The following is a 24,780-nucleotide window of genomic DNA, read 5'->3' as shown; positions in this document are numbered from 1 at the left end:
GCATTCTGTGATTCTATGATTATATTGTACAATAAAGCACATTTGTGAATGAAGAGTCTGTGTAGTGTGTTTCCCTGAATGTATTTGCACAAACACTCCTAAAACCGGGAGCATGGACAAGACAGAGGGTTAATGTGATATAGATGAGGATGAGGTGAATGGGACCGCATGAGGGGCACGTAGACAAAAACCCCTCCCGAGGCTGCAAAATAATACCGGAAACAATACCGCGCATATAGACTCCATAGCAAGGAGCATTCCACACAGGTGTTTGGGAGGACCGTGCAAAGGGATATTTCGGGATAAAGGGTCACGGAGGACATGGACAAGGAGGGGAGGACCCGTGAGGGACCGTCTGAGGGAGGAGAGGGGGGTGCGTTTTGTGCCGCCGCCCGGCAGGGGGCGCTCCCCCCCCCGCCCCTCCCTCCCCGGGGCTCCCCCTGAGCGGGCGATGCCTCCGCGCCGCCTCCTCCTCCTCCTGCTCGCCCGCGCCCTCCGCGGCTCCGCCTTCGCCATGGGCGACTCGGCCTCCCGCCTGCCGCAGGAGGGCGAAGCGCTGCCCGGCAGGACCCAGCGCATGGCGGTGGCAGGTAAGGTCAGACCGCCGTCCCTTCCCTCTGTTCCCGCTCCGCTGCCTCAGCCCGGCGCCCCCTTCCCCCCCGCGCCGCGCGCGTGCGCGGTGCCCTGGCGGAGGGGCGGGGCCGCAGCTGCGCGTGCGCGCTGAGGGGCGGGGGGGGGGGGGAAACATGGCGGAGGGGGCGCGTCCCGTGAGGGGGTGACGGGGAGAGGGGGAGGAAATGTCCGGTGGGAGCGCGTTTGCGTCGTGGATTGTTCGCGTGGTGACGATTCCTTTGTGTCGTAAGAATTAGGAATTAGTGGTTGCTGGAGCAGACAGCGAGTGCTGTCCTTGGTGGTGCTCAGGGAAACTGCGGCTGCCCCGTCCCTGGAAGTGTCCAAGGCCAGTTTGGACGGGCCTTGGAGCAACCTGGGCTAGTGGAAGGTGTCCCTGCCCATGGCACGGGCTTGGAACTGGATGAGCTTTAAGATCCCTTCCCACGCAAACCATCCTGTGATTCTATTCTATGATTTCTCTTGAAATATTGAATTTTCTGTCTAATTTTTACTGAGGGCAGCAATAGTCCTATTGAGGGTTTTAAACAGATTTCTACATCACTTACTTCTACTGCTAAATAAAATAAATACCAAAAAATAATTCCTGATTATAGAGTGGCTCTTCTATGGATGTTCTAGGAAGGAATTCTTGTCTGTGAGGGTGGTGAGGGGCTGGGATGGAATTCCCAGAGAAGCTGTGGCTGCCTCATCCCTGGAAGTGTCCAAGGCCAGGTTGGACGGGCTTTGGAGCAACGTGGGATGGGAGAAGGTGTCCCTGCCCATGGCAGGAGGTTGGAAGGGGATGATCTTGAAGGTCTCTCCCAACCCAAACCATTCTATGGTTCTGTTTGCAAAGTATTTTTAAGTTCTCAATAATTCTTTCAGTGATTTTCCTTTGAGTAAATGTGTGCTGTCAGGTAAGCAAAGTAACAACCCAGAATTAAGCAATTTTGCCTTCTGACAGCCCTCCCAGGAGCTGAAAGTGTTCCAAGATGATTGTCATTGCCATTCTAAAGGAATTACAGTGGCACTGAGGTGCTCTAAGACATGTCTTCAGTATTTCTCCTACAAGGTGTTTATTGTACAAGGTGTTATTTATATGTATCTTTGCTCCAGACTCCTGTAGACCCTGAAAAAGTGTGTGAACTTAGGGAAAAAAAGAAATATTTAAACACATAAAGTATGTAAGTGCTGGTGGGAGGATAATAAATGGATGATGGCATAAGCCCAGTGTTTGAGAGCACAGTAAAATCTTACATTTTATAGATATTTGGTAAAAATCTGAATGTGGTGGTAAAATTAAAGGTAGCAGGAACATTATAATGTCTGATGTGGAGAAAATGGGCTCAAAGGAGGGGTGCAGAGATGGGGTTTATGTCTTTAAAGCAGTGAACTCCAGAGATGATACCAAGAGTAGCACATTGCCTGGATTAAAGTGGCACCTCGTTGATAAAAGCCTGGACAGAAGACACACTAAGCCCCTTTTATGCTCAGTGACTCCACAGATAGAATAATTTATTGTGCTGCTTGTACAAAAAGCATCCTCATAAGGCCAAATATGAAGTTTTTTGGATGTTCTTCTATGGCTAAATGTGGTATTATGTATTTAATAACAGCATGGGCCTCTGGTAATCTGCAAAAGTTAAAATGAGATGTAAACTACTTTCAGAAGAGAATGATAATTTGAATTTTAGGCTGATGGCCAACTGGACTATTGACCTCTCAGACCTTTGCCATTTTATTAAAGTCTCTTTTGAACTGAGAGCCAAAACTGGAGATGGTATTCCAGGTGAATTCTTACCAGTGCAGCCTAGAAGGGAGTTTTTTTCCCCTTTCCTCTGCTGTGCCCACTCCTTGTGATGCAGCCCAGCCCAGTTTGCTGTGTTTGCACTGAGAACACATTTAACCCGGGGTCCAGCAGCCCCACAGCTCCTTCCCAGCAGCTCGGAGATCGTCTGGTGCAGAACTTGCTCTTCTCCTTGTTGACCTCCAGACGGTTTCTGTTGGTTTTTCCAACCTGGAGTTTTCCGAAGTCTCCTTGGACAAACCTCTGCTGTTTGTCGTGTCTGTTTAACGTTGCCCTGAGATTTGCTGAGCGTGTTTTCTGTCACCTCGTTCATGTTACTGTTGCAGATATTGAATGCTCCTGGCCCAGCCTCAGCCCCCGGGGTGACCTGCTGCACACCAGACATCAGGAAATCGATCCCGGCCTTTGGAGGCCGATTTTCCTGCCGATTTCTGACGTGTCCCGTGCCTGGCAGGCTGTTCCTGCAGCCAGCACTTTGTCAGCTTTCACATGCAAATGCTGCAGGGGAGGGTGTCGGAACCCTGCTAAAGCCAACACGTGTCACAGCCGCTGCTTTGCCTTTTGGAAATAATTTCTGAGAGGATTTATTCCATGATCTGTCCCGAGACTGAGGTGAAACGGAGCCCCTCAATCCTCTTTTTGCCTTCATTAAAAGTGACTGTTACTGTAGCCTGTATCTCACCATCAGGGATCTCCCAAAATCACCATGATTTTTCTAGGTACAGATTTTTCTATATCATTATTTCCAGATCTGTCGCAGTGTCCTGGTGGCCCCACCAGCAAGCTTGCCTTGCAGCTCTCAAAAATCTCCATGTGGCTCCTTTAAACACATTTAGCTTCCATTACCCATTTCTCCTCACATTATTTGCTGCTTTTCTTTCTGACTCTGCCAGTGCCTGGAGAGCTTTTGGAGCAGTCCTTGTTTGTGAAGACTTAGGCAAAAGAGCTTTTGAGTGCTTCAGTCTTTTTCTGTAACAACTTCTAGGTTGTGTTCTCTACTCACCAATGCACCTCGATTTTCTCTGAGCTGCTTTTTACTCCTGTCATTTTTGTGGAATTGTTTTTTATTGTCATTTCTGTCCTCAGCTAGTTTGAATTCCAGCTTTGACCTCTCTGATATTGTGCCCAGGCAATGCTGTATAACAAATTTTTTTTTATGCCTCCCGTGCTGTTGTTTCTCCTTCCTGTGTGTTCTCTCTTTGCATTTTAGTCCATTGAGCAGCTCTGTGTTTCTCATGAAGTTCCCAGTTTTCTGCATGATATTTTGTTCCTTAGATCTCATAGAAAGTCAAAATTCAGAGCACCCTGAAGGGCCCTTTCTCCCTCTGGCACTTCTTGGAGGCTTCTCCTGAGCAATTCCCCCCCTCCTGAGGGGCAACTCCAATCTCTGCTCTCTGTGACCAGGGACAGGACCCGAGGGAACAGCTGGAACTCTACCAGGGGAGGTTTAGGTTGGATTTCAGGAAAAGGTTTTCTCCCCACAAGGGTGGTGGGGCACTGAACAGGCTCCCCAGGGCAGTGGGCACGGCCCCAAGGCTGCCAGAGCTCCAGGAGTGTTTGGACAACACTCTCAGGGACAGGGTGGGATTTTTGGGGTATCCTGTGCAGGGCCAGGAGTTGGACTGAAGATCCTTGTGGTCCCTTCCCACTCAGGGTATTCTGTGATTCCATGATAATTCCCTAGATAAACCAGAGCTCTTAAAGCTGAAAATGTTGAATATCTTGGTTACCTTTCCAGCCTTCCTTTGGATCCTGATCTCTGTTGTCTTGTGGTCACTGGCAGGACTTCGGTTTCCCTCTGGAGCTCCCTGCAATCAAGGAATGCATTTCAGCAGGGTGCAGATCCCCATCCTGTTCTTTGGTGCTAGGAAAGATGATTTCTACATAACCTGTCCTGATCCAGGACGTGCTGAAGTTGTGTGTGCTGTGCCAGGTCTCTGATTCTTGTCACATCAGAGGTCTGTGACCACCCTTGGACATCCAAGTTTTCCTGGTGAGCCAAACTCTACCTTAGTCTGCGGACACTTGGGGAAAACGACTGCCAGACCTTTTTTAAGTAGTAACTGATCCCAATCCAGGAACCTGAGGTGTCCATCCTCTTCATCTTCAGTGGTGTTGAGAGCCTCTAACTTTTCTTGGAGCTCCTTCCCTTGTGCTGCAGTGCCTGGGTCTGCCAGGGCAGAGCTCTCAAAGGAGAGGCTGCTGCCACTGCTGAAATCCCTGTGGAGAAGAACCAGGCTCTTCCCACAGCCTGGGACCACTTCAGGAGCTGAACCTGGAGAGAGATTGAAGTACCAGAGGTGTTAGTGCTGCCTGGGTTAGCACTAATGTAGGACCTAAGAAAGTCATGCAGTTAAACCTGAATATTACACAGATTTCTGTGAAGTGTCTGAAGCAGGTTGTGATATAAATGCTTCTGCTTGTAGAACTCAGTTAAATTAGGACAAGCTACAGGAGCTGAAAGCAATACAAACATTGGTAAACTTCACTTTTTTAGCAAACAAGTTGAATTTATCTGATCTCGTCCGAATTTCATAATCTGGGAATTAGAGTTTGTTGTGCTGTTTTCTTTCCTCGAGTAGAGCTGCTGCATTTATTTTTGAAAATTATCTCTTGTCTATTTTTGTATAATGGTGCCATATGATGTCGTGCTTTAAAGACACATATTATTTATTGGTTCTACCTTTCTGGTACAACTCAACTTTTCAGGATTAATTTTAGTTATGTTACTGCTGAAACTTGGCTGTGTTTTCTGAGTGAGTATTTATTGCTTACACTATTTAATGGACTATTTTATTTTATGATGGTGAATGTAGAGTTTGAATAACATTATTTATATACATATATAAATACATATAAATATATACACATACATACTTTTTTCTGCTAGATATCCTGAGATAACAGTGTGTAATAAATTAAAAGAACGTTTTTCCTTCTGATCCCAATGAGTAGTGTCAGGAAATATCTTCTTACACATCTGTAGTGGGCTGACTTTGTTGAGGCAGCAAAAGTACAGCTCCTGGGGAGCCAGACTTATGATTATTTAAATCTATTAAGCCTCTTGGCTTTATATCTGAAGATGAATAGAGCAATAATTACAAATGTGAAGGAGGTCACGGTGAACTTTAGTCTGACCTTCTGTATAAGAAAAGCACAACGTTTCTGTGAATTAATTCTTGCTTGAGTCAGATCACACTCTTTACAGAAAACATTGATTAAAAATGTCGTTTGACAGAGGATCCACTGCCGAATTTCATAGATTGTTCCAATGTTTTGTAACTCTCTGCATTTTAAAAGGTGCCTGTTTTGAATCACTTTATGTTTCAACTTCCAGCCGTTGCAGGTTGGTCCAGTTTTCTTTGTGAAGATGAACAATTTGGTGTTTGCTGGTTCATGAAATACATTTAGATCATAATTAAACTGCTGGTTAGCCTGTTTTTTAAAGAAGTGAAGACTTCAAACAGACACAAACCAAACAAAGTGAATTCTTATTGTCAGCAGAAGGCCCATTTTTCAATAATTTATTAGTTTTTGTTTCTTTACCTTAAATTCTCCTTACTTAATGTCTTCCTCAAGTTTTGAATATCAGATGTAGACACCAGGTTTTCCTAGGGATGGTGCCAACTGCAGTCTAATTCCTGATCAGTATTTTTCTGTCTGTGTATCTAACATTTTAGGTTAAAGTGTTGCTCTGGTTTAAGTGACCATCTCCTTCATACCAAAGTCAGTGATAAAGTGACTGATTCTGCTTTTACCTTTATGAATTGATCTGCATTTGCTTTGACTCTTTGATTTAATTCCAAGTCTGTATAATTTTCCATTAAATTCATACACAGTGAATTTCAGTTCTCTCTGGAATTAGTGCTTTAATTGACCTGCTGAACTCAAGGAGAAGTTGCAGTGGGCTGTGACTCTGTAAATCCTCCCAGCTGGAGCTGTGGTGCTTGCAGGAGTGTCCATCTTTTCTAGGATACTCCAGCAGTTAGAGAATTCCCTCAGGATCTTGATGATCCTCCTCTGATTTATTGCAGGGTGGGGCTTTCCACCTCACTTCTTAACACGTGTTCCAGTTTTCCCCAGGCTGAGTGGAGGGGTAACAGGTTTTCTTCTGAGGTTTCTAGAAGATATGGTGAAGTTTTCCATCAGGGATCATTTCTTCTTCCTTCAGAGGCACTTCTTGACATTGAATTAGTGCGGAACATAAACAGGGATTTTATGGGAACTGCTTTACTCTTCCTGTTCTGTCCCTGCCTGCTGAAGTGGGGCTTATTTTTCTCAAGATACAGATTCACAGAATCATGGAATGGTTTAGGTTGGAAGGGACCTTAAAGCCCATCTCATTCCACCCCCTGCCATGGGCAGGGACACCTTCCACTAGCCCAGATTGCTCCAATGCCCGTCCAACCTGGCCTTGGACACTTCCAGGAATGGGGCAGCCACAGTTTCTCTGGGAATTCCATCCCAACCCCTCACCACCCTCTCAGAGAAGAATTCCTTCCCAGTCTCCCATCTCTCCCTGCCCTCTGGCATGGGAAACCATTCCCCCTTTGTCCTGTCCCTCCATCCCTTGTCCCAGGTCTGTCTCCAGCTCTCTTGGAGCCCCTTTAGGCACTGGAAGGGGCTCCTGGATCCTTCTCTTCTCCCTGGATCCTTCTCTTCTCCAGGTGAACCCCCCCAGCTCTCCCAGCCTGGCTCCAGAGCAGAGGGGCTCCAGCCCTTGGGCTCCAGCCCTTGGAGCAGCTCCGTGGCCTCCTCTGGACTCGCTCCAGCTCCACGTCCTTCTTGTAGCCAGACTGGATTCCTCTCCAGCTGACTGTGTATACATGAAGGATGCTGGACCTTATATTCTTACAGGGAGATTATTTCACAAATTATTTAAAAATGAGATTATTTTAGGTCTCATAAGTGCTGTTCGAAGTCATTTAGTTAATTTCTAATGTTTCGTTCAGTTGGAAATCTTTTGAAGCTGAATGGTTTCCAAACACAACATTCAGAAGGAGAAATAACCCTTGAAGTTGTTTTGCTTCTATACCAGTTGGTTTTAGTGGAATTTCTTTCCATACTGGTCTTGTTTTACTGTTCTTAAAACACCAAACAGAAATTATTGTGGTCAAACCAGTGGCCTGTGCTCTGGTACCTCCATTTGTCTCATCGCATCTGACTGTCAACCATGTTCACCACGAAACCATGTCCTCAAAATAAGGAATAAAATGAAAACTATTAATATCTATTTCCTGTAGCGATTGGAAAAGTTTGTAATCATAGGCAAATATAAAACTGTTTCAGATATGAATTTAATTTCACTGTATTTTAGGTGTAAAATAGGGATTCTTGGGTGAGGTTGTACCTCAGGACAAAACTCAAGGAGCTTTCTCTTAAGGTTTAGGAGGATCAGTTTCTTCAAGTTTTCCACCACTTTATTTACCTGATGCAGTGCTTTACACAACTAATTAACCATTTTTATTGAGTTTAGATGAAATAGGGGCTGAAAAAAATGAGATCTGACTTCCACTGAAGTGCAGCTCAGGAGTGTGTTGAGTAACAACATCATATGTGGTTTAGCATTTCTGAATTGCAATTTACCTTCCTAATTCAGGAGAGTTAATTACTTATTCCTTCATTTTAAGAGACAATCTTTGCCTCAAACACACTCAAGCCATCAATTTCCATACATTATTAATTTTCATTACAATTTTGCTGTGATGCCAAGATTGAAGGCAGAAAGAATGTAAAGCAAAGAAGCCCCTCACCCCTGTAGTTGTTTATTATCTGGAAGAACTTCTCAAATTTGTGGTTCCAACATCCAAGATGAATTTCCTTGGAAAACCTGCCTGTGGGAATGTGTCACATTTTCTTTGCACTTTGCCAGGTAATTATATTTACACACGAAACCCCTCATTTTCAAGCCGAGTGTACAACTGTAAATATTGTTCTGTCATTGGAAAACCAGGATTTACCTTTAACCACCCATTAAATTTACATTTGGGAAGGTGCTGAGAGGAGAAGCAAAGGTTAAGTCAACATAAAGGGATTTTTTTTTTTGGTGTTGTTTGCATTGTGCTTTTTTTGCTCTTGGCAGCTGGAAAACAACAACCAAAAGGAAGTTTTAACATGCACACGCGGGGCTTGAGAGATTAAAAACACACAGGAAATGTGTTTCCAGAGCTGCACATCCATGAAATGCTGCTCCCAATGGAAAAACCCTGGGCTTCCATATCACCTCTCACTCCAGTGCCAGTTTAAAGGGAGGTGTCATTCATCACTAAACCCCTCCAAAACTTAAAAAAGAAGATGGAAAAAAAAAAATAAATCTCCTGTTTGAGTCCCTGGAGTTGCTGGTGGGCTGTTTAACATGCGGCTCACAGCCGGGGGGTGCGGAGGAAGCTCTTCCCAGGGCTTCTCCTGGCAACAGCTCGGGTTGCTGGGAGACAGAATTGCCTAAATGGGGAGCAACTTCACCCAACTGGCAGGCTGTGAATGCAAATAAGGCTTGGGGGAGACTCCTCGTGCTGATACCGTAATTTCCCCGCTCCAAAAGGAAAAATGAAGCCGCAGGATCTTTATTGAGAGCGTTTTGTGGGGATGCTGCTCTGAGGAATCGTTCCAAGTTGGGTAATGAAGGCGGGTAATTGTTCCTGGTGAAAGGTGGTGGTGGGACGTGGATCGAGCAGCTTCTCGTTGCTGCTGTTTTGAAAAGGGATGTGATGTGGGAATTTGTCAAATTTGGGGCGTTAAACAAACCTGTCAGCTCTGAGATTATACACAAGGTTATATTTAGTCAGGTTGTTGTTTTAACTACAGAATATTTTATATGATTCTCTGTTAGTCCAGGGATACATTGAACTTCTTGGGCTGATTGTGTCCATTTATCCTCAGTGCAGGAATGACACTGAATGGATATTTAGGTTCCATTGTGCCCTGGATCCCACGTGTGCCATTGTGACACTCCTTAGGTGAATGTATATCACTTTGGAATCATTTTACCCAGTGCTTCTCCTCTTTCCACACCAGGTGGGAGAGTATGGGACAAACCCCTTGTTCTGGCTTTCCATTGTCCCGGGAACAGAGCTGGGATCGAGCACTTGTCCAGCAGAAAAAGATCCACAAACATCTTTAAATCATTATTTGTTGGAAGGGACCTTAAAGCTCATCTCATCCACCCCCTGCCATGCACAGGGACACCTTCCACTAGCCCAGGTTGCTCCAAGCCCTGTCCACCCTGGCCTTGGACATTTCCAGGGATGGGGCAGCCACAGCTTCTCTGGGAATTCCATCCCAGCCCCTCACCACCCTCACAGGGAAGAATTCCTTCCTAATATCCCATCTCTCCCTGCCCTCTGGCAGTGGGAAACCATTCCCTGTGTCCTGTCCCTCGAGGTCCTTGTCCCCAGTCCCTCTCCAGCTCTCCTGGAGCCCCTTTAGGCTCTGGAAGGGGCTCTCAGGTCTCCCTGGATCCTTCTCTTCTCCCTGAACACCCCCAGCTCTCCCAACTTTTCCTCATGGCAGAGATTTTCCCACTTTCTGCCCATTTTTGTGTCCATAGCCAGATTTTACACAACATTCCATGGCCCTGTGACTTGTATTTCAATTCTTTATTTGTTTGATGTCGTCTAAATCATCGACCAACACGTCTGTCCCAGTCTTCCAGTTGGAATGGTTTTCCAGGAGGGAACTGCTTTGATTAGTTCTAATGTTCTTTGAGTTTTGAACTCATTTATGTTACAATTACTTGGACAGATTAGCTCAATATGATCCAGGTGTGGATTTAGAGCAAAATAACTCCAGGTAACTCTCTCCCTGGATGCCTTTGTTGTGCAGGGAATGCAAAGTTCTCAGTCTTAATTTCATGGAAAAGTAAAATATGTTACATTTACTCCAGGGTGAAGAAGTGCAGTTACCACAAATAGATGCTCTAATATATTGAGATTTTGGATTGTGTTTTTCCCTAGAATAGCACAACCAAAATTAATAGCACAACCAAAATTAATAGCACAACCAAAATTAATTCCCCCCAAAAGGGAATAATGTTATTTAATTCATATTCAGTGTAAAACCTTGAAAACCTTTTCTTGCCTAAAGAGTTATTCTGGTTGCCCTGGGTCAAAAGCTGTTTTTGTTTTTTTTTTTTTTTTTTAATTCTCTTTGTCAAATTCCAGTTCACAGAATCATAGTTTTTTTCCTTTATATTCTTTTCTTTTCTTGGCTAATCTTCATTTAAAACCTTGTCAAAAATAAAGAAAAGCATTTCCAAATGAGAGCAAAGTTGTTCACACATGGAGTTGTAGAGTTGCAGCATCTTTAGTTCCCTCAGAACCCACAGGTAGTAAATAATAAAACTCCTCACCTTAATTGATTTGAGTGAAGGTAAGTAGTACAAAATAGACCATAAGGCAGATTTAAGGTTGATTCAATATTTTAGGTACTAAATTCTTTGTATCTTCGATGCATAGAATTTACTTTGAATTTTTTTCAGCTTAAAAAAGCTTCTTGTGTTTAATTAATGTCAAATTTTTACCTTCAAATTACAGTGGTGCATGTTGCCTTAACTTCAGCTCGATGTAATTCTTATTAAATCTATTTTTACTTTGCAGCCATTGAATTATTTGGCTTGTAATTTGTTGTGTGATAGGTGTTGCTTTATCTTTCCATGCCTATGTTTTATTTATTTTGTTTGGAATTTCAGTGTTGTGGAAACGTTTCTGTATTGCTTTGGTTTTGTTACCTGCGAATTTTTTTAGTGCATACAAAACTTGCATTTGAATTTCCAGTGCAATTAAAATAATGCACATATACAAGTCCATAGTAGAAATCAGATAAAAACCTGTGCAATAAAACCCAGTGCTGTTTAGTGCAGTTTTTGCTCATAACTAATGGCTGTGAAAAATTTGCAAAATTGGAATTAGTGGTGTTCCATCCACCTGGGAGAAGACACTGTTTGGGTCTTCCATTTGAAGAGAATACCTTATTTTCTCTTGAGAAATGTGGCCAAATAGATGATACCTGTATTTTTAGTGTCGTTTGGGCTTGATTTTTCAGGGATTTGACTTCCCAGGAGCCTCTAGAGATGCTTTAAGGACTGCCCAAATTCCAGGAATTGCTGAGAAGCAGAACTTTAGCGGGGACTGATTTTTTTTTTTTTGGTGTATCCCTCAATGTGAGACAGAAAACTCTCAACTTGAGGACAAAAGTTCTTTCTGGGAGCAGGGATTTGGTGCCTGAGACTGGCTGGGAATTTTCAGGACCTCAGTGAGAAATGAGAAGTGTCGTGCAAGGGATATTTGTTCTGGTTGGACGGTGAAAGTGTCTTTGTTTCTGCCATTCCCATTCCCCATTTCCAGGCTCAGAAATGCACTTTTTGGTTCATCAAACATTCAGCTCCTGAAAATTTCCTCCCAGCAGCTGGGGACACATCTGGGCCTTACAAAACAGAAGGACAGGGACTGGTACCTGTGTGCTGCAGAGTGGGATCACAGCACAACCCAGGCTGGGAGGGATTTTGGGAGCTCATTGATTTATGACATCAGTACATTGACAGCTGATCTGCTGGTGTTGAAGGGAAAATGTCTGTAATCATCTGCTCCTTTCAAATGTTGAGCTTACATTTTAAAAAAGGGCAGAATTCCAAGGCAGGGAATCAGTGGATAATTTCCTGATCTGCTTTAGTAAATTGCAATAAGATTTTTTTCTTTTTAAGATTATCAGAAACAAAGTAGCTACACCAGAGATAACATCACAATATTTGTGATCTGTGGGGGCTATTTATGTTACTTTCTTTTGTTCCTGTTCTTCCTTAAGGATTCTTCTCTTCCCTAAACAGGGATATGCAAACCTATTTCTGCACTTACTGAACTTGACCTGATATGTAAAGATGAAATCTCATCTTAAAGAGGTTGCACTCAGACAACTTTTAATAAAACAAACTTCTCACAGAATAATAATTCTTACTTTTAGTAGCACCTTGAGTGACAATTTTTCAAGTTACTACTCAGAAAGGGACCAGGAAGAGAAGAAATGAGCAGGCAACCAAATGCAGAGAGTGGATTCTCAAGTAAAATGTCCTAACATGTCTTTATATGAAAAAAAGAAATACCAGTAAGATGACCCAGAGATCTGTTTGCATGTCATTCTTAAGATATTAATTTCAGAACTTAGGTAATGATCCTTTTATTTTTTTTTTGTGTGTGATTCTTGGATGTTCTGACCCCTCCAATTTGTAAGTATTTCCCATAAATCCAATCATAAATTCATTGAGCTGGGTATAATGGCCCTGGAGTGCAGCTGCATCCTTTGAAATCAAGGAGTAGGACCAAAAAATCCTCTCTTTGCCATGTTCACTTCTGAAGTTCTTCTTCCAAAAGGTGTCTTCTGCTGACATTTTTGCAGCTGAACACGATTCCTCCTTAAAACCCTATTTTGAGCAGGTCAGGGATTTGGGGTAGGAAGGACCTTACACTCTGTCTCTTCCTGCTGACTGGTTTCATGCACTTATTTTCTTACCAGTTGTCTCCATTTCTTGCTGTTTGATTTAATTTGCCCATTCTTAGTCATCCAATTACTTTTCAAACTGTTCCCAGTCAACAGTCAGCCCTTTTTGGGATGAGCTGTGGCTGTGCCTGAGGTTGACAGAGGTCCAGAGGATGGGACACAAAGGATCCATCAGCAGGACTTGGGTGTCTCTCCATCCAGTCCTTGCTGGTGTGGAATTTTAGACTTCCACACTTGCCCTTTTGCATTAAATAACCACATTTCTCCTCAAGTCCTCATTAAGAGTCATCCTTGTGTTAAAGCATTTCACACACCAATTAAGACCTACTCAGCATTTGATTTAATTTACAACAATTAAAGCATGATTTTTGAATGAGAGAGAGGGGAAGAATCATCGAATATGTATTTTATCCGTGTGGATAATTGTACACAGACATTCCTGGGTTCTGCTGTTGTAAAAATATTATTGAGTATAATGAAAGGGAGTAAAATGAGTAAAAAATGGTACTCTCTGGGCTGATGAGGGGATGCAGATGAGGAATTCTGAGACATCTCTGTAGAACCACTGAAAATATTTAATTTGTGAAAATGTAATTACTGAACACGAAGTACCTGAATTTTGCAAAAAATCCCTTGTTTAATGCAAAACAAAGAATATATTCTTATTCCTCACAGCTGAACTGGCAATTATAAGGGTGGAACCTGACCATAGTTTGGATAAATTCTCTTAGTTACTTGATTTTTTTAGAGCCTCCATTTTCATAATAATTGAAGATATTTGAGAATTTCTATCCACACTTCCATTTTCACTCTACCCAGGTTAACTGTGAGTGGATTCCATTATGAGTAACTGCTTTTACCTAAAGTGCTGTGCACATATTTTTCATGTTACACTCTGCAATCACTTTTTAAATCCAGTCCCACCCTCCTGTGGAGCTGCACTCGCAACATTTTGATTTTTGTGAGCACTTGTTTTTCTCCTGAGAGCTAAAAAGAAATTTTAAGCAGTTAAGGGTACAAATAATATTTAAAAATCCAGGTAGCACTTTAGGTTGAAAGTGTTCTGTGTGTACTCGGTGAAGAGAGTGGGGGAAAAACCATTTTAACCTGGGAATGCAAATTCTGTTTGATGTTCCCAAAATTCCATTTGATAACTCCCCAAAGCAGCTGGTCCTCAAAAAAAAAAATGAAGAACAACCCATTTGGTGGAGATTGACCCCTGTATTTTGCAACTTCCAGTTGGAGTGGGATGCCAGCACATGATGAGCAGCTGAAGGATAATCCCACAGCGGAATATTTAAGGAAGTCATTGACAGCTTCCCATAAAGTTTGGACTTGCAATTTATTTGCACTCCCAAGGTCCTTGCAGGTCTAACCCTTCATGTTCAGATCGTTTTTGCATTTATAGGCCTTGATTCTTGTGTTGTTTTATAATTTCCCATTTTTTTTGTTGATTCTTGGAATGTTCAGCTCTTGCTGTCTTCCCTTGCCTCTTCTGTGTGGTTGCAATATTCCTTTCCCCCCCCCTTTTTTTAACCAACTTGCAGTATTCCTTCTCCTTTTTTGTTGGTCTCTGTGTCATAGCTACTTAGAGGTTTTTAGAGCTTCACCAGTGTTTGGCTATTTAATAATAAATAAAACCCCAGAAAAATGGAGACTGATCAGGCAATTCATTGTCATCATCTCTCTGTTCCCCAGGGAAAAGTAGCCTTTTTTCTGCCCCATAATGTACCTTCACTCTTCAATAGTGAATCAGCAAAGCATCTGGCTCCAGAATTAGATTCCTAAAAAACCTCTGGCTTGTTCTCAGAGGAACTGGCTTCAGTTATTTCTAATGGGAATGCCCAGGAATGGTAACAGGAGTGGGATAGAAAGGCTGATTTAGCCCTGGCATGACAAACGTGCCAGTGTGTTTATTCTTAAGAATAAAATGTTTTTGGGGATGTCACATTGCAGTGGGTTGACCCCAGCTGAATGGCAGGTCCCCACTAAAGCCACTCTCTCACTCCCCCCCTGCAAGTGGACAGAGGAGAGAAAAAAAACCAGTGAAGGATTCATGAGTTGAGAGAAGAGCTGGGAGAGGTCACTGACTGATCACCTTCACTGGCAAAACTCACTCAAAGTGGGGATAGTACTTAAATTTATTACTGACAGGATCAGAGCCAAAGAGTGAGAAGTAAAATAATCTTAAAAACACCTTCTCCCCACCCCTCCTTCCTTCCATGTTCTCCCTCCTCCCCCCCAGTGGTGCAGGGGGACGGGAATGGGGGTCACGGGCAGTTGTTTGTGCTGCTGCTCAGGGAGAGGAGTTGGAGTCCTTCCCTTGCTCCTGTGGGATCCCTCCCATGGGAGACAGTCCTGGATGGAGCTCTCCAATGTGAGCCCATCCCATGGGAGACAATCCTGGATGGAGCTCTCCAATGTGAGCCCATCCCATGGGAGACAGTCGTGGATGGACCTCTCTAGTGTGAGCCCATCCCATGGGAGACAGTCGTGGATGGACCTCTCTGGTGTGAGCCCATCCCACAGGAGACAGTCCTGGATGGAGCTCTCCGGTGTGAGCCCATCCCATGGGAGACAATCCTGGATGGAGCTCTCCAATGTGAGCCCATCCCACAGGAGACAGTCCTGGATGGAGCTCTCCGGTGTGAGCCCATCCCATGGGCAGCAGCTCTTCCCAACCTGCTCTCCCATGGGTCACTCCATGGGGTCAGTCCTTCAGGAATGAGCTGTACCGGTGTGGGTCCCCCACAGGGGCCACAAGTCCTACCCGGGAAAAACCTGCTCCGTGTGGGCTTCCATCTCCATGGGCTGCAGGTCTCCGGCAGTTCCTGCTCCATCCTGGGCCTCCCATGGGGTCACGGCCTCCTTCCTGCATCCACCTGATCCAGCATGGGAGCCTCCATGGGCACAGGGGGGTCTCTGCACCCTGATGGTCCCCCATGGGCACAGGGGGGTCTCTGCACCCCAATAGTCCCCCATGGGCTGCAGGGGTGTCTCTGCACCCCAATGGTCCCCCATGGGCACAGGGTGGGTCTGTGCACCCCTGTGACCCTCCATGGGCTGCAGGGGGTCTCTGCACTCTGATGGTCCCCCATGGGCTGCAGGGGGGTCTCTGCACCCCGATGCTCCCCATGGGCACAGAGGCACAGCTGCCCCACCACGTTCTTCCCCATGGGCTGCAGGGGAACCTCAGCTCCGGCGCCTGGAGCTCCTCCTGCCCCTCCTTCTGCCCTGCCCTTGGTGTCCACCTTGTTGTTCCCATGTTCTCACTCTGCTCTTTCCTGGCTGGAATTCTTTCTGTGCCACAACCTTCTGTTTTTAAATATGTTACTCCCGAGTCATTACTATCACTCCTGATTGGCTTGGCCTTGGAAGCCCGTCCTGGAGCAGCTGGAATTGGCTCCACGGGACAGGGGAAGCTTCTGGCAGCTTCCAACAGAAGCCACCCCTACAGCCCCCCCTACTACCAAACCCAAACCACAGAAACCCATTACACACATTCATGCTGATTTTGAACAATATTCTCATATCAGATGGACAGGATGAAGTTTTACATGGATTTCATCAATCCATGGAACTTGGGTGTTCTGTCAAGGAAAATGAAAGGTATCCCTGACATGAAAGCTTAAAAGTAACTATTTGGGGTTATATTCCAAATGGAACAGCTTAAATGAATGAGTTACTTCTATCCCAAAGTTTTCCACTTATGAGGTGGGAAATTGTGCTCGTTTGACAGGAATACTTGGATAAGTATCCAGGTATAGCACGTTGGTGAGACATTGGAGCACTGGAAGAGATGGAAAAATATATGGATGACAGGATTTTGAGAAATAAGGCAGAATAAGGTGACTCAAGGGTTGGACTTGATGATCTCAGAGGTCCCTTCCAACCTGGCTGATTCTATGATTCTATGATTCTATGACATCAGGAGGTTTTCACTGGGAGAATTTTAAATGAACAGATTCTGGGGGCATCCAGGTGAAATCCATAAAAGATCATGGGATCATTAAGGTTGGAAAAGAACTCGAAGATCATTGAGGCCAAGATGGAAAAAAGGATTTCAAATGAGTCATGACCAAGGCACAGATCAATATTAATATGTTCCTAATTCTTAAAAGGACTAATTCTTAAAGAATTCTTAAAATTCTTAAAAGATGAGTGATAGGTAAGATATGGAAAAAGGAGAAAGTTGGGGTTTTTCCATGAGCATGGGGATATAGATGGTGTTGAAGGACAGACCTACATGTTCTGTAATGATAAATAACAAACAGGGTCAAATTTGGACTGGAGATGGGTAGGAGAATACTTGGAGAGACGAGGGATTTGACTCTTTCCATATTCTGTGCTTTGGAAAAGAAACAACAGCAAAGGAATATCGGCTGGAGAGAGAGGAATGTTCAAGAGAAAAAGGTGAGGGTGAAAAAGCACTTTATAGAGTTTCTAGTGCAGAACGTGATGTGAGGTCAAGTCACCTGAGGGTTGAGTCCTGGACTATTGCAGCTTCCCAAGGAAAAAGTCTTTGTGCAGGAAGAAAAGAGGGAAGGACTGACATCAGAACTGTGGCAGATCCAGGTGACAAAGGAAGAGCAAACTGGAGAAGCTGAGGGGAGGTTACGACAAAAAACAGGCAAAAAACATGGAAAATGTCCGGAAACCCAAGGTGTGGAGAAAGCTTTGTGTTTTCTTCCTGTATCTGGAGGATACTGGAATTAAGTGGGACGCTGGATTGCTCTGGGGTGGAAATTTCCTTATGGGAAGGAGGAGAAATGAGTTTCATTGAGAGATTTCAAGAGCTCAAAGTGGCGGGTGATGGATCTTGGAAGGCGTGTGGGAGCAATTCCAGTGGAGTGGGGCAGCCCTGCAATTAGAGCATTTAAGAGGAGGGAGAGGGAATTAGGAGAGCTGCAGGAAACTCCACATTTGAAAAACTGGGAGAATGGAGTCATTTCTGCAAATGAGATCCACTGTCTGTGGAGCAGTTTAGATTGAGAGAGAAAATAAGGCTCTTCATCCTCTTAGCAAGGCTCTTCTTTTCAGGAAAGCTTGGAATTATATTTGTTTTTCCTGCCTTACTTTCGCTCAGAGTAATGAAGGAATGGTTAAAATTGCTCATACCTTCGGAATTAGATATGTTTTTTAATATAGCTGAAATACTCTGTTGTCAATACATCCATTTTTTGAAGGAAAACTAATTAAAAGCTGAGTTTTTCGTAATGACTGCTGGGGCAGTGTGGCCTTTGTGAGGTAATTCCACTGACAGTCATTTCCATGGGATCTTTTTGTTCCCATGTTGTTGCTGATGGTCTTTCTGCAAAGGCAAAGTGACACATTAGAATTTTCTGTCAAGTGCACAAAGAAAAGAAATAGAAAAATTAGACATAGGTGTGTTTTTTCCCAAGCTGGCCTGTCATGATGCTGCTGGGTGCTAATTGAAATGATGGGGTGTGCAATATTTTGAGGCAGAAATGTGATTTTAAAGTTAATGATGTTTCTTCTGGAGTTGAGTGGCTACTGGGATAAACATGGGCGGGTTTGTTACAGTCATTGGAAACAAGGCAAGGGGATTCTTGGGTGGACTCTCATTTACTCACTTGTCTGGAGGTCAGATAATTAACCTGGTTTTTAAAAAATCAGTAGCTAAAATAGCCCAATCACTCACAGAATGTAGCAGTTGTTATCATTAGAAACATAGAGAGTTCTTCTTGGATATTAGGAATTCTTGGCTGTGAGGGTGGTGAGGCCCTGGCACAGGTTGCCCGGAGAAGCTGTGGCTGCCCCTGGATCCCTGGAAGTGTCCAAGGCCAGGTTGGACAGGGCTTGGATCAACCTGGGCTAGTGGAAGGTGTTCCTGTCCATGGCAGGGGATTGGAATGAGATCTTTAAGGTCCCTTCCAACCCAAACCATTCCATGAATCTATGATTCTATGAATTTCTGAGACTCTATATTGAATAAACTTAGAAAAATTACACGCTTAGGGAAGGTTTTTTCCCCTGAATATTCTATTTAGCTCATTAATGTAATGCACGGATTTTAAAAAGTTGGCATTTTGCCTCGGCAAATAGCTGGAAGATAAAGTTTATTCCTGTAATTTTCCTCGCACGAATTCCCGTCATTTAGAATCTCTCGAACGAAGCTCCAAATATAATTTTCTGCCCTTAAAGTCTTCCAACACATCAGGAAATTGCCCACCAGAGTTAACTGTTACTGCTGAGCCACTTCTCCTGTGGGTGCCACAGGAACTTGTGCTTTTGAATTAACAGATGACACCGTTGGCACCTATGGGTGTGAGGAGATTAATGGAGATTTTTTTGTGTATTTTTATGTATAAGCTGGAGATTTTTGTAGTTTCTTTTTAGTTTTCAGCTGATTTTTAATAATGGTGGGATCGAGAAGAACTGGGAGTTTCCGAGCTGGACTTTAAATAAAGTTAAAACGTGCGTGACTTCCGAGTGTGATCCTAATTCCAGTTTATACATCTCCTGCTCCTGGCACCTTCCCATGATTCTGGGGAGGAGGGAATGCAAACATAGTATTTTAAGGAGTATTTGGTGCTTATTAAAATCACACACACGCCCTCCTTTCCCGGGAATGTCGATTTACTGCAGGTTGTTCATGTGTCGCACGCGGACATTTTTTAGCGAACAGATCCCTTATCCCTGCGAACCAGGAACGAACAGGGAATGGCTTCCAGGGAGCAAAAAAAAACAACCCACCCCTCCTATCCATTGTAAAAGGTAGGGAACCATGAAATCCATAAGCCAGCTTGGCACAGGAGGCGGCTGTTGGTGCCAAGATTTGGTTCCTGACCCACAGTTTCCCGTTTTTAAACGTATTAATCGATTCGCCAGGAGCATCCTTTGGAAAACAAGGATTCAGACAGGCTGGCACAGGCTGGAGCTCCGCCAAGGCTGCTCGGGAAGGTTGCCATGCTGGGAGCGAGCGAGCGAGAGAGCGAGAGAGCGAGCGAGCCGAGGGAAGGGAAAAAAAAAAAAAGGCAAGACTTGGCACAGCTCAGTCAAATCAGCTCCTTTTGTCTGATTTCTCGGCTTGAGCTTCGGGAAAGAAAACCCGTCCTGGGGTACAGGAAAAAACTCCCAACTTTTTTTTTTTGGTTTTTTTTTTTTTGGTTTTTTTTTCCTTTGGGTTTGCAAACTTCCAGCGCTTTTTTGGGCTCTCGGGAAGTGGTGGGACGTTAAAGTGATGCCGACTTGCCAGCGAGCAGGGAAATGAAAGCTTTTCATGGAGGCTCCACAATGTGAGTTTGGACATTTGGGGAATGTGATATTTTGTGTTTTTTTGTTTTTTTTTTTTTTTCTCCTCTGTCTGATGAAACTGTGAGGGAGCCGAGAAACTTGGAAGATTTCAGAGGGAACGCTGAAATAAAAGGGAGGATTTTCGTTTTTTTGCAACAACAAAAAAGTTTTCGTCGGCGTGAAGGTGCTTTCCAACCAACCCCGAGCGCCTTCGGAATGTGCTCAGGACGGGAATTCCGGCGTTTCTCTCTTATAATGCCCCAGAAACGAACTTTTAATGGAACCTCCTTAAAGATTTTCATCTGACCCAGCAAGGAAGTGAGAGTAGAGGGAAGAGTTGGGACATCTCAATGGAAAAGTGAGTATGTTCTTAAAGCCACAATGTCTGTTTTTGCTGCTTGGTGCTGCTCTGGCTTCATGTCCTGGTTTTTAGGGACAAACCTGGAGAGCAGCAGGACAAGGAGAAGACACCCAGACTGTGCCTGAAGGGCAAAACCAGAAACCAGAATGTGGTTATTCTACTGCTCTAAAACATTCCCTCCAGTGCAGCTTCCTAGAAAGCATCTGGAACGGCTGCATTTTCTACTTTTGGAGGCGATAAGAGGTGGGAAAATATTGGCTTCTGCCAAGTGAGGAATGTTTGGAGGCGACAGAGCTGGATGCAGAAACTTCAGTTTGTAGTTCCAGGACCTGTTTGCTGCAAACAGTGAAAAAAATCTGCTCTTTCCCCATATGTGGATTGAAAAAACCCCGTGACGAGTGAACCGTGGACGTCTCGTGGTTCCAGTAAAAATTAAGGACCTAAAAAATCCATTGTTTGTTTTCTCCAAGGATTTTCAGGGAGACAGGCTTGTGATTCCTTAGGAGCAAATGTGATCATGCTGCCTATTAGGCCTGGATGTGCTTGGATTATCCTGCTGCTGCTGTGACAATCAGCAGGATTATTCCAGGGAGTAACTGGAAACCGGAGATTTTTCCGGATCGGCTTCACTTGGAGTAAGTATTATCCCATCCTTAAAGACTACACTGCTCAGCCTGTGAGATGTGCAATTCCTGACACGCTGCACATCTCCCTAATTCCTCTGTGCTGAAAGGAAGTAAGAAACAACATTAATGAAAAGCATTTTAAGAGGAATGTGTTTGTATTTTAACTGGGCATCGCTGGCATTTGGATCATTCCACTGCTAAAAATAACTGGTCTTTTTGATCTAAACCAACTTGGGTTGCTTAATATTAACATGAAATTGGTTTTATAGCAAGATATGTCTGATTTTTACTCTGTCAGTGCTGGAGTTAAATAGTGGGTGAGATGCTGCTGTGATTATTATTTGGAGCACTGAAACCTTTTAATATGGTATGGAAGTGATTTTGGAAGAAAAATTCCTATTCTTCGAATTCTCGTCTCTTTTTAAATCCTTAAAAAAATATCCTCAAGAACCATGTGTGAAAATCTGGATTTCCAACTGAAGGAAGTGTTTGGAGGAGTTGGGTTTTGCTTTCTGTGCTCTCTTGTTCCTGCACAGGCAATGACACGGGATGTGCTCAGGAAAACAGGGATATGTGGGTTTGCATCAAGGGGAGTGAGTTTGGAATTCTGTCTGTGTGGAATTCTGGAACCAATTCCCTTTATTTCCCAGGAATTATGTTCAGTCTCAAAGCATGTGCTGTTTTCTTTAATCACCACATGCCAAAACAAACCTTTAATCTGTGCCCCTATTAAAAGTCAGAAAACAATAGGAAACATTTCTCGTGGTGCCTCCAAAGGAAATACTAAAATAACCTTTCAGTTTCTAAGTGATGTATTAAAATAACCCTATTTCTTTCCTGAGAGAAATAATTTCATAAAGTGATTTCATAAATTCAGCTTTAAAACGTGATCAACATGTGGGTCCTTGCGATGCATTTATAAATAGAAATATTTGTACGAATATTTCAACATTTATCGACACTGAAGATATTTTGAAGCAGTTACCACAATGTTGAAAATACTGTTTATCTCTGAAATTTCTAATCAGAGATTTTGGTTTCCTAAATCTCCACTGCACATTTCTTTTGGCCTACATAATAAAGTATTTTTTCTTTCTGCTAAACCCTTCGCTTTTAAAAGTTCATGTAAGTGGCTATTTTTTTGAAAATATCCCAATTTGGCAAGTTAAAATCAAGATTTGAATCACATATTTTAAATGGTTGGAACCCCAACATTAATTGATTGCATACAAGTGAAATTTGGCAGTGGAATTTGACATGGTTTATCATATATATGATACTCAACTATGGAATAATCGGGAGTTTTCTGGATACTTTAATCCAGATTATTCATTACCACCATTCATTTACGACCCTTAATTATTGGTTAGGTTTAATAACTTCATAAATGAACAATTTGTGCTTAATTCTTAATGAATCATTAATGTCTATTTTATATTGGATTGTGGCAGATTTGAGGGTTAGTGGTGAGGGTTTAACTTGATTTTTCTTGTTAAACCACAGAGCCACGATATTATTTAATATCAGAGCATCGTGTTTGATCCCGTAATGGGCCTGTGTCTGATCTCACTTGTATGGATTAATAATAAACCAAGCTTTACCCTTCTGGTTTTATCAGTCTTAAAGTAGTTTGAGATCAAAATGGGACTGGAATGGCTTAGTTATTGCCTTTTATATTGGTAGATATAAACCATTTTTAAATGGCTTACTATGAACTTCTTGTGAACCCACAGTAAGTTCTTAACTGTGGGTTACAATGAACCCATGTGGTTGTTGGGCAAGGAAGAGATGCAAAGTCTCAGTGTCACCATGGATTCTCCCTAAATATGGCTGTAGGATAATAATATAGATGTTTAATTGCAGTGTATGCAGATTTTGCATGTTATTTTTCAGTCTTGTAGGAATATTATCTTCCTATATGGGAGATTACCTTGATATTCTACCTTGGTGTGGTAGAACTCCACATGCAGCCATTGCTGAGTGTCCTTGGCTTCTATAGCCAATATTTTTTAAAAAACTACATCTCTTTTAAAGCTTTTTCCATTTACCATTTACCATTACTCCAGAATAATTTCCTATTTTATTGCCCACTACATTCCGAGGTGTTTTCTCTCTGTGTAGCAATTTTTCTGGCACTGGTGTCATAATTTTCATTATTCCATTTAACTGTAGCATGTTTTCCTTCAGGTCTCACCCAGCTACACAGCAAGGTACATAAAACTTAGTATTTTCCTAAGAAAACTTACTGGTTTTTCCTAATATTTTATTTGGAAGTCCAACCTTGACCAAAGCGGTCTGAGAAAATTCAGAAAGAAGGTTGTAGCATTCCTGTGTTACTTGTCATCTGTACCTTGCCATAATTTAGGGAAGGCCACAGTTTTTATTTGTGCAACAGAAATTTTGAGCAAAATTGATATTATTTTGGCCACTGTAACTGTTGAAACAACATATCAGTGACTTGAGTAACTTTTGTAATCCTGGTGGAGGAATAAACAGCTTTACAAGGTGATTCAGGTGGTTGTCACATCAGTCCCGTGAATCACTCTATTGGCCATTAAAAAAATTGAAAGATAGAATATAAAATTATGAAAATATTAATTTTTAATATTTTTAAGTTCTATTGTCTGCTGTATTCCCATTTATTTTATAGATGAAGAATAGTTCACAGTTGTTGAGGCTCTGACTGATTCTGATAATCTTGTGGAAATTGCAGAAATGATAGAAGCTTGTCCTCTTGAAAATTATGGACATCCATCCCTGTTTTTCCAGTTGTTTCCTTATAATTAAATTATGCCCAGTGTAGAGCTGTTTCTCTGAGTCACTGTGGATGTTTTTCCATATTTGGCGGATGCCATGGAATTTGAGCTGTTTTAAGGGATAAATTAGAAGTTCTACGAGAAATCCCCATTATTGTCCCTTCTTTACATTTATTAAATCACCTGTTTTTTTGATGAGTTTACCAAGATCAAACAGAGTCTTGGTGTCATCTTTTCTCCTAAATTCTTATTCCTGCTGACCTTTCAGCCTTTGTACAACTCTTGGTTTGTCTAAAGTTCCAACCTGGCCTTGGACACTTCCAGGGCTGGGGCAACCACAGCTGCTCTGGACAACCTGTTGTTCCCTGACATGTTTCAGACACCTCCAGGTCCACAGCTTGGGAATTAGATCCCAAGAAGAGTCTCTCTGGTGTGGACACGACACATTTGGTGACTTAAAAAAGAAACTGGAAGGTCTGAAGAAAGGTTTGGTTTGAGTTCACTGAACTGCAGTGAGAAGATCTAGAGCTGTCCTGCAGGTCCTGAAGGAAGCTGTGAGTAAACTCTGGATTTCCCTCACAGAAACTGGGATTGTGTTATCCTTCTGTAGGACAGAGCTGGCCCACCACAAACAGTTCAATAAGGCAAGTTCCTGTCAGTTCCCTGACTTTTTGGAATATTTCAGGATGTGGTTCTTCATGGAGAGCATTGAGGGTGGCTTGGAGTATCTGAGAGTGGGTGTGATTTATATTTAGTCAGCAGGTTGTCTCTGTTCCATCCTATTGTCTCCACTTTAGGATCCAGAATTTGGTATTTCTGCTGTGATATGAGCTCTAGAGTAGTGTACATGATGCTTTTCTGGACAGGTGTGAA

At 43.0% G+C, this 24,780-nt stretch overlaps 1 protein-coding gene across 1 annotated transcript in view; it reads left to right on the top strand.

The window, feature by feature from the left end:
- The first annotated feature begins 451 nt into the window (after positions 1–451).
- Positions 452–24,780, top strand: part of LOC113983382 (mitochondrial peptide methionine sulfoxide reductase-like) — a 163,623-nt gene continuing 139,294 nt past the window's right edge. Inside the window, exon 1 of the mRNA XM_027712439.2 lies at positions 452–590. Coding sequence (XP_027568240.1) covers positions 452–590 — 139 coding nt within the window. The remainder of the gene's footprint in view (positions 591–24,780) is intronic.

The sequence above is a fragment of the Pipra filicauda genome, unplaced genomic scaffold (genome assembly GCF_003945595.2).
Source record: "Pipra filicauda isolate LSUMZ 115617 unplaced genomic scaffold, ASM394559v2 scaffold307_size998922_pilon, whole genome shotgun sequence".
Classification (NCBI taxonomy): domain Eukaryota; kingdom Metazoa; phylum Chordata; class Aves; order Passeriformes; family Pipridae; genus Pipra; species Pipra filicauda.
This window is presented reverse-complemented; position numbering and strand designations above follow the sequence as displayed.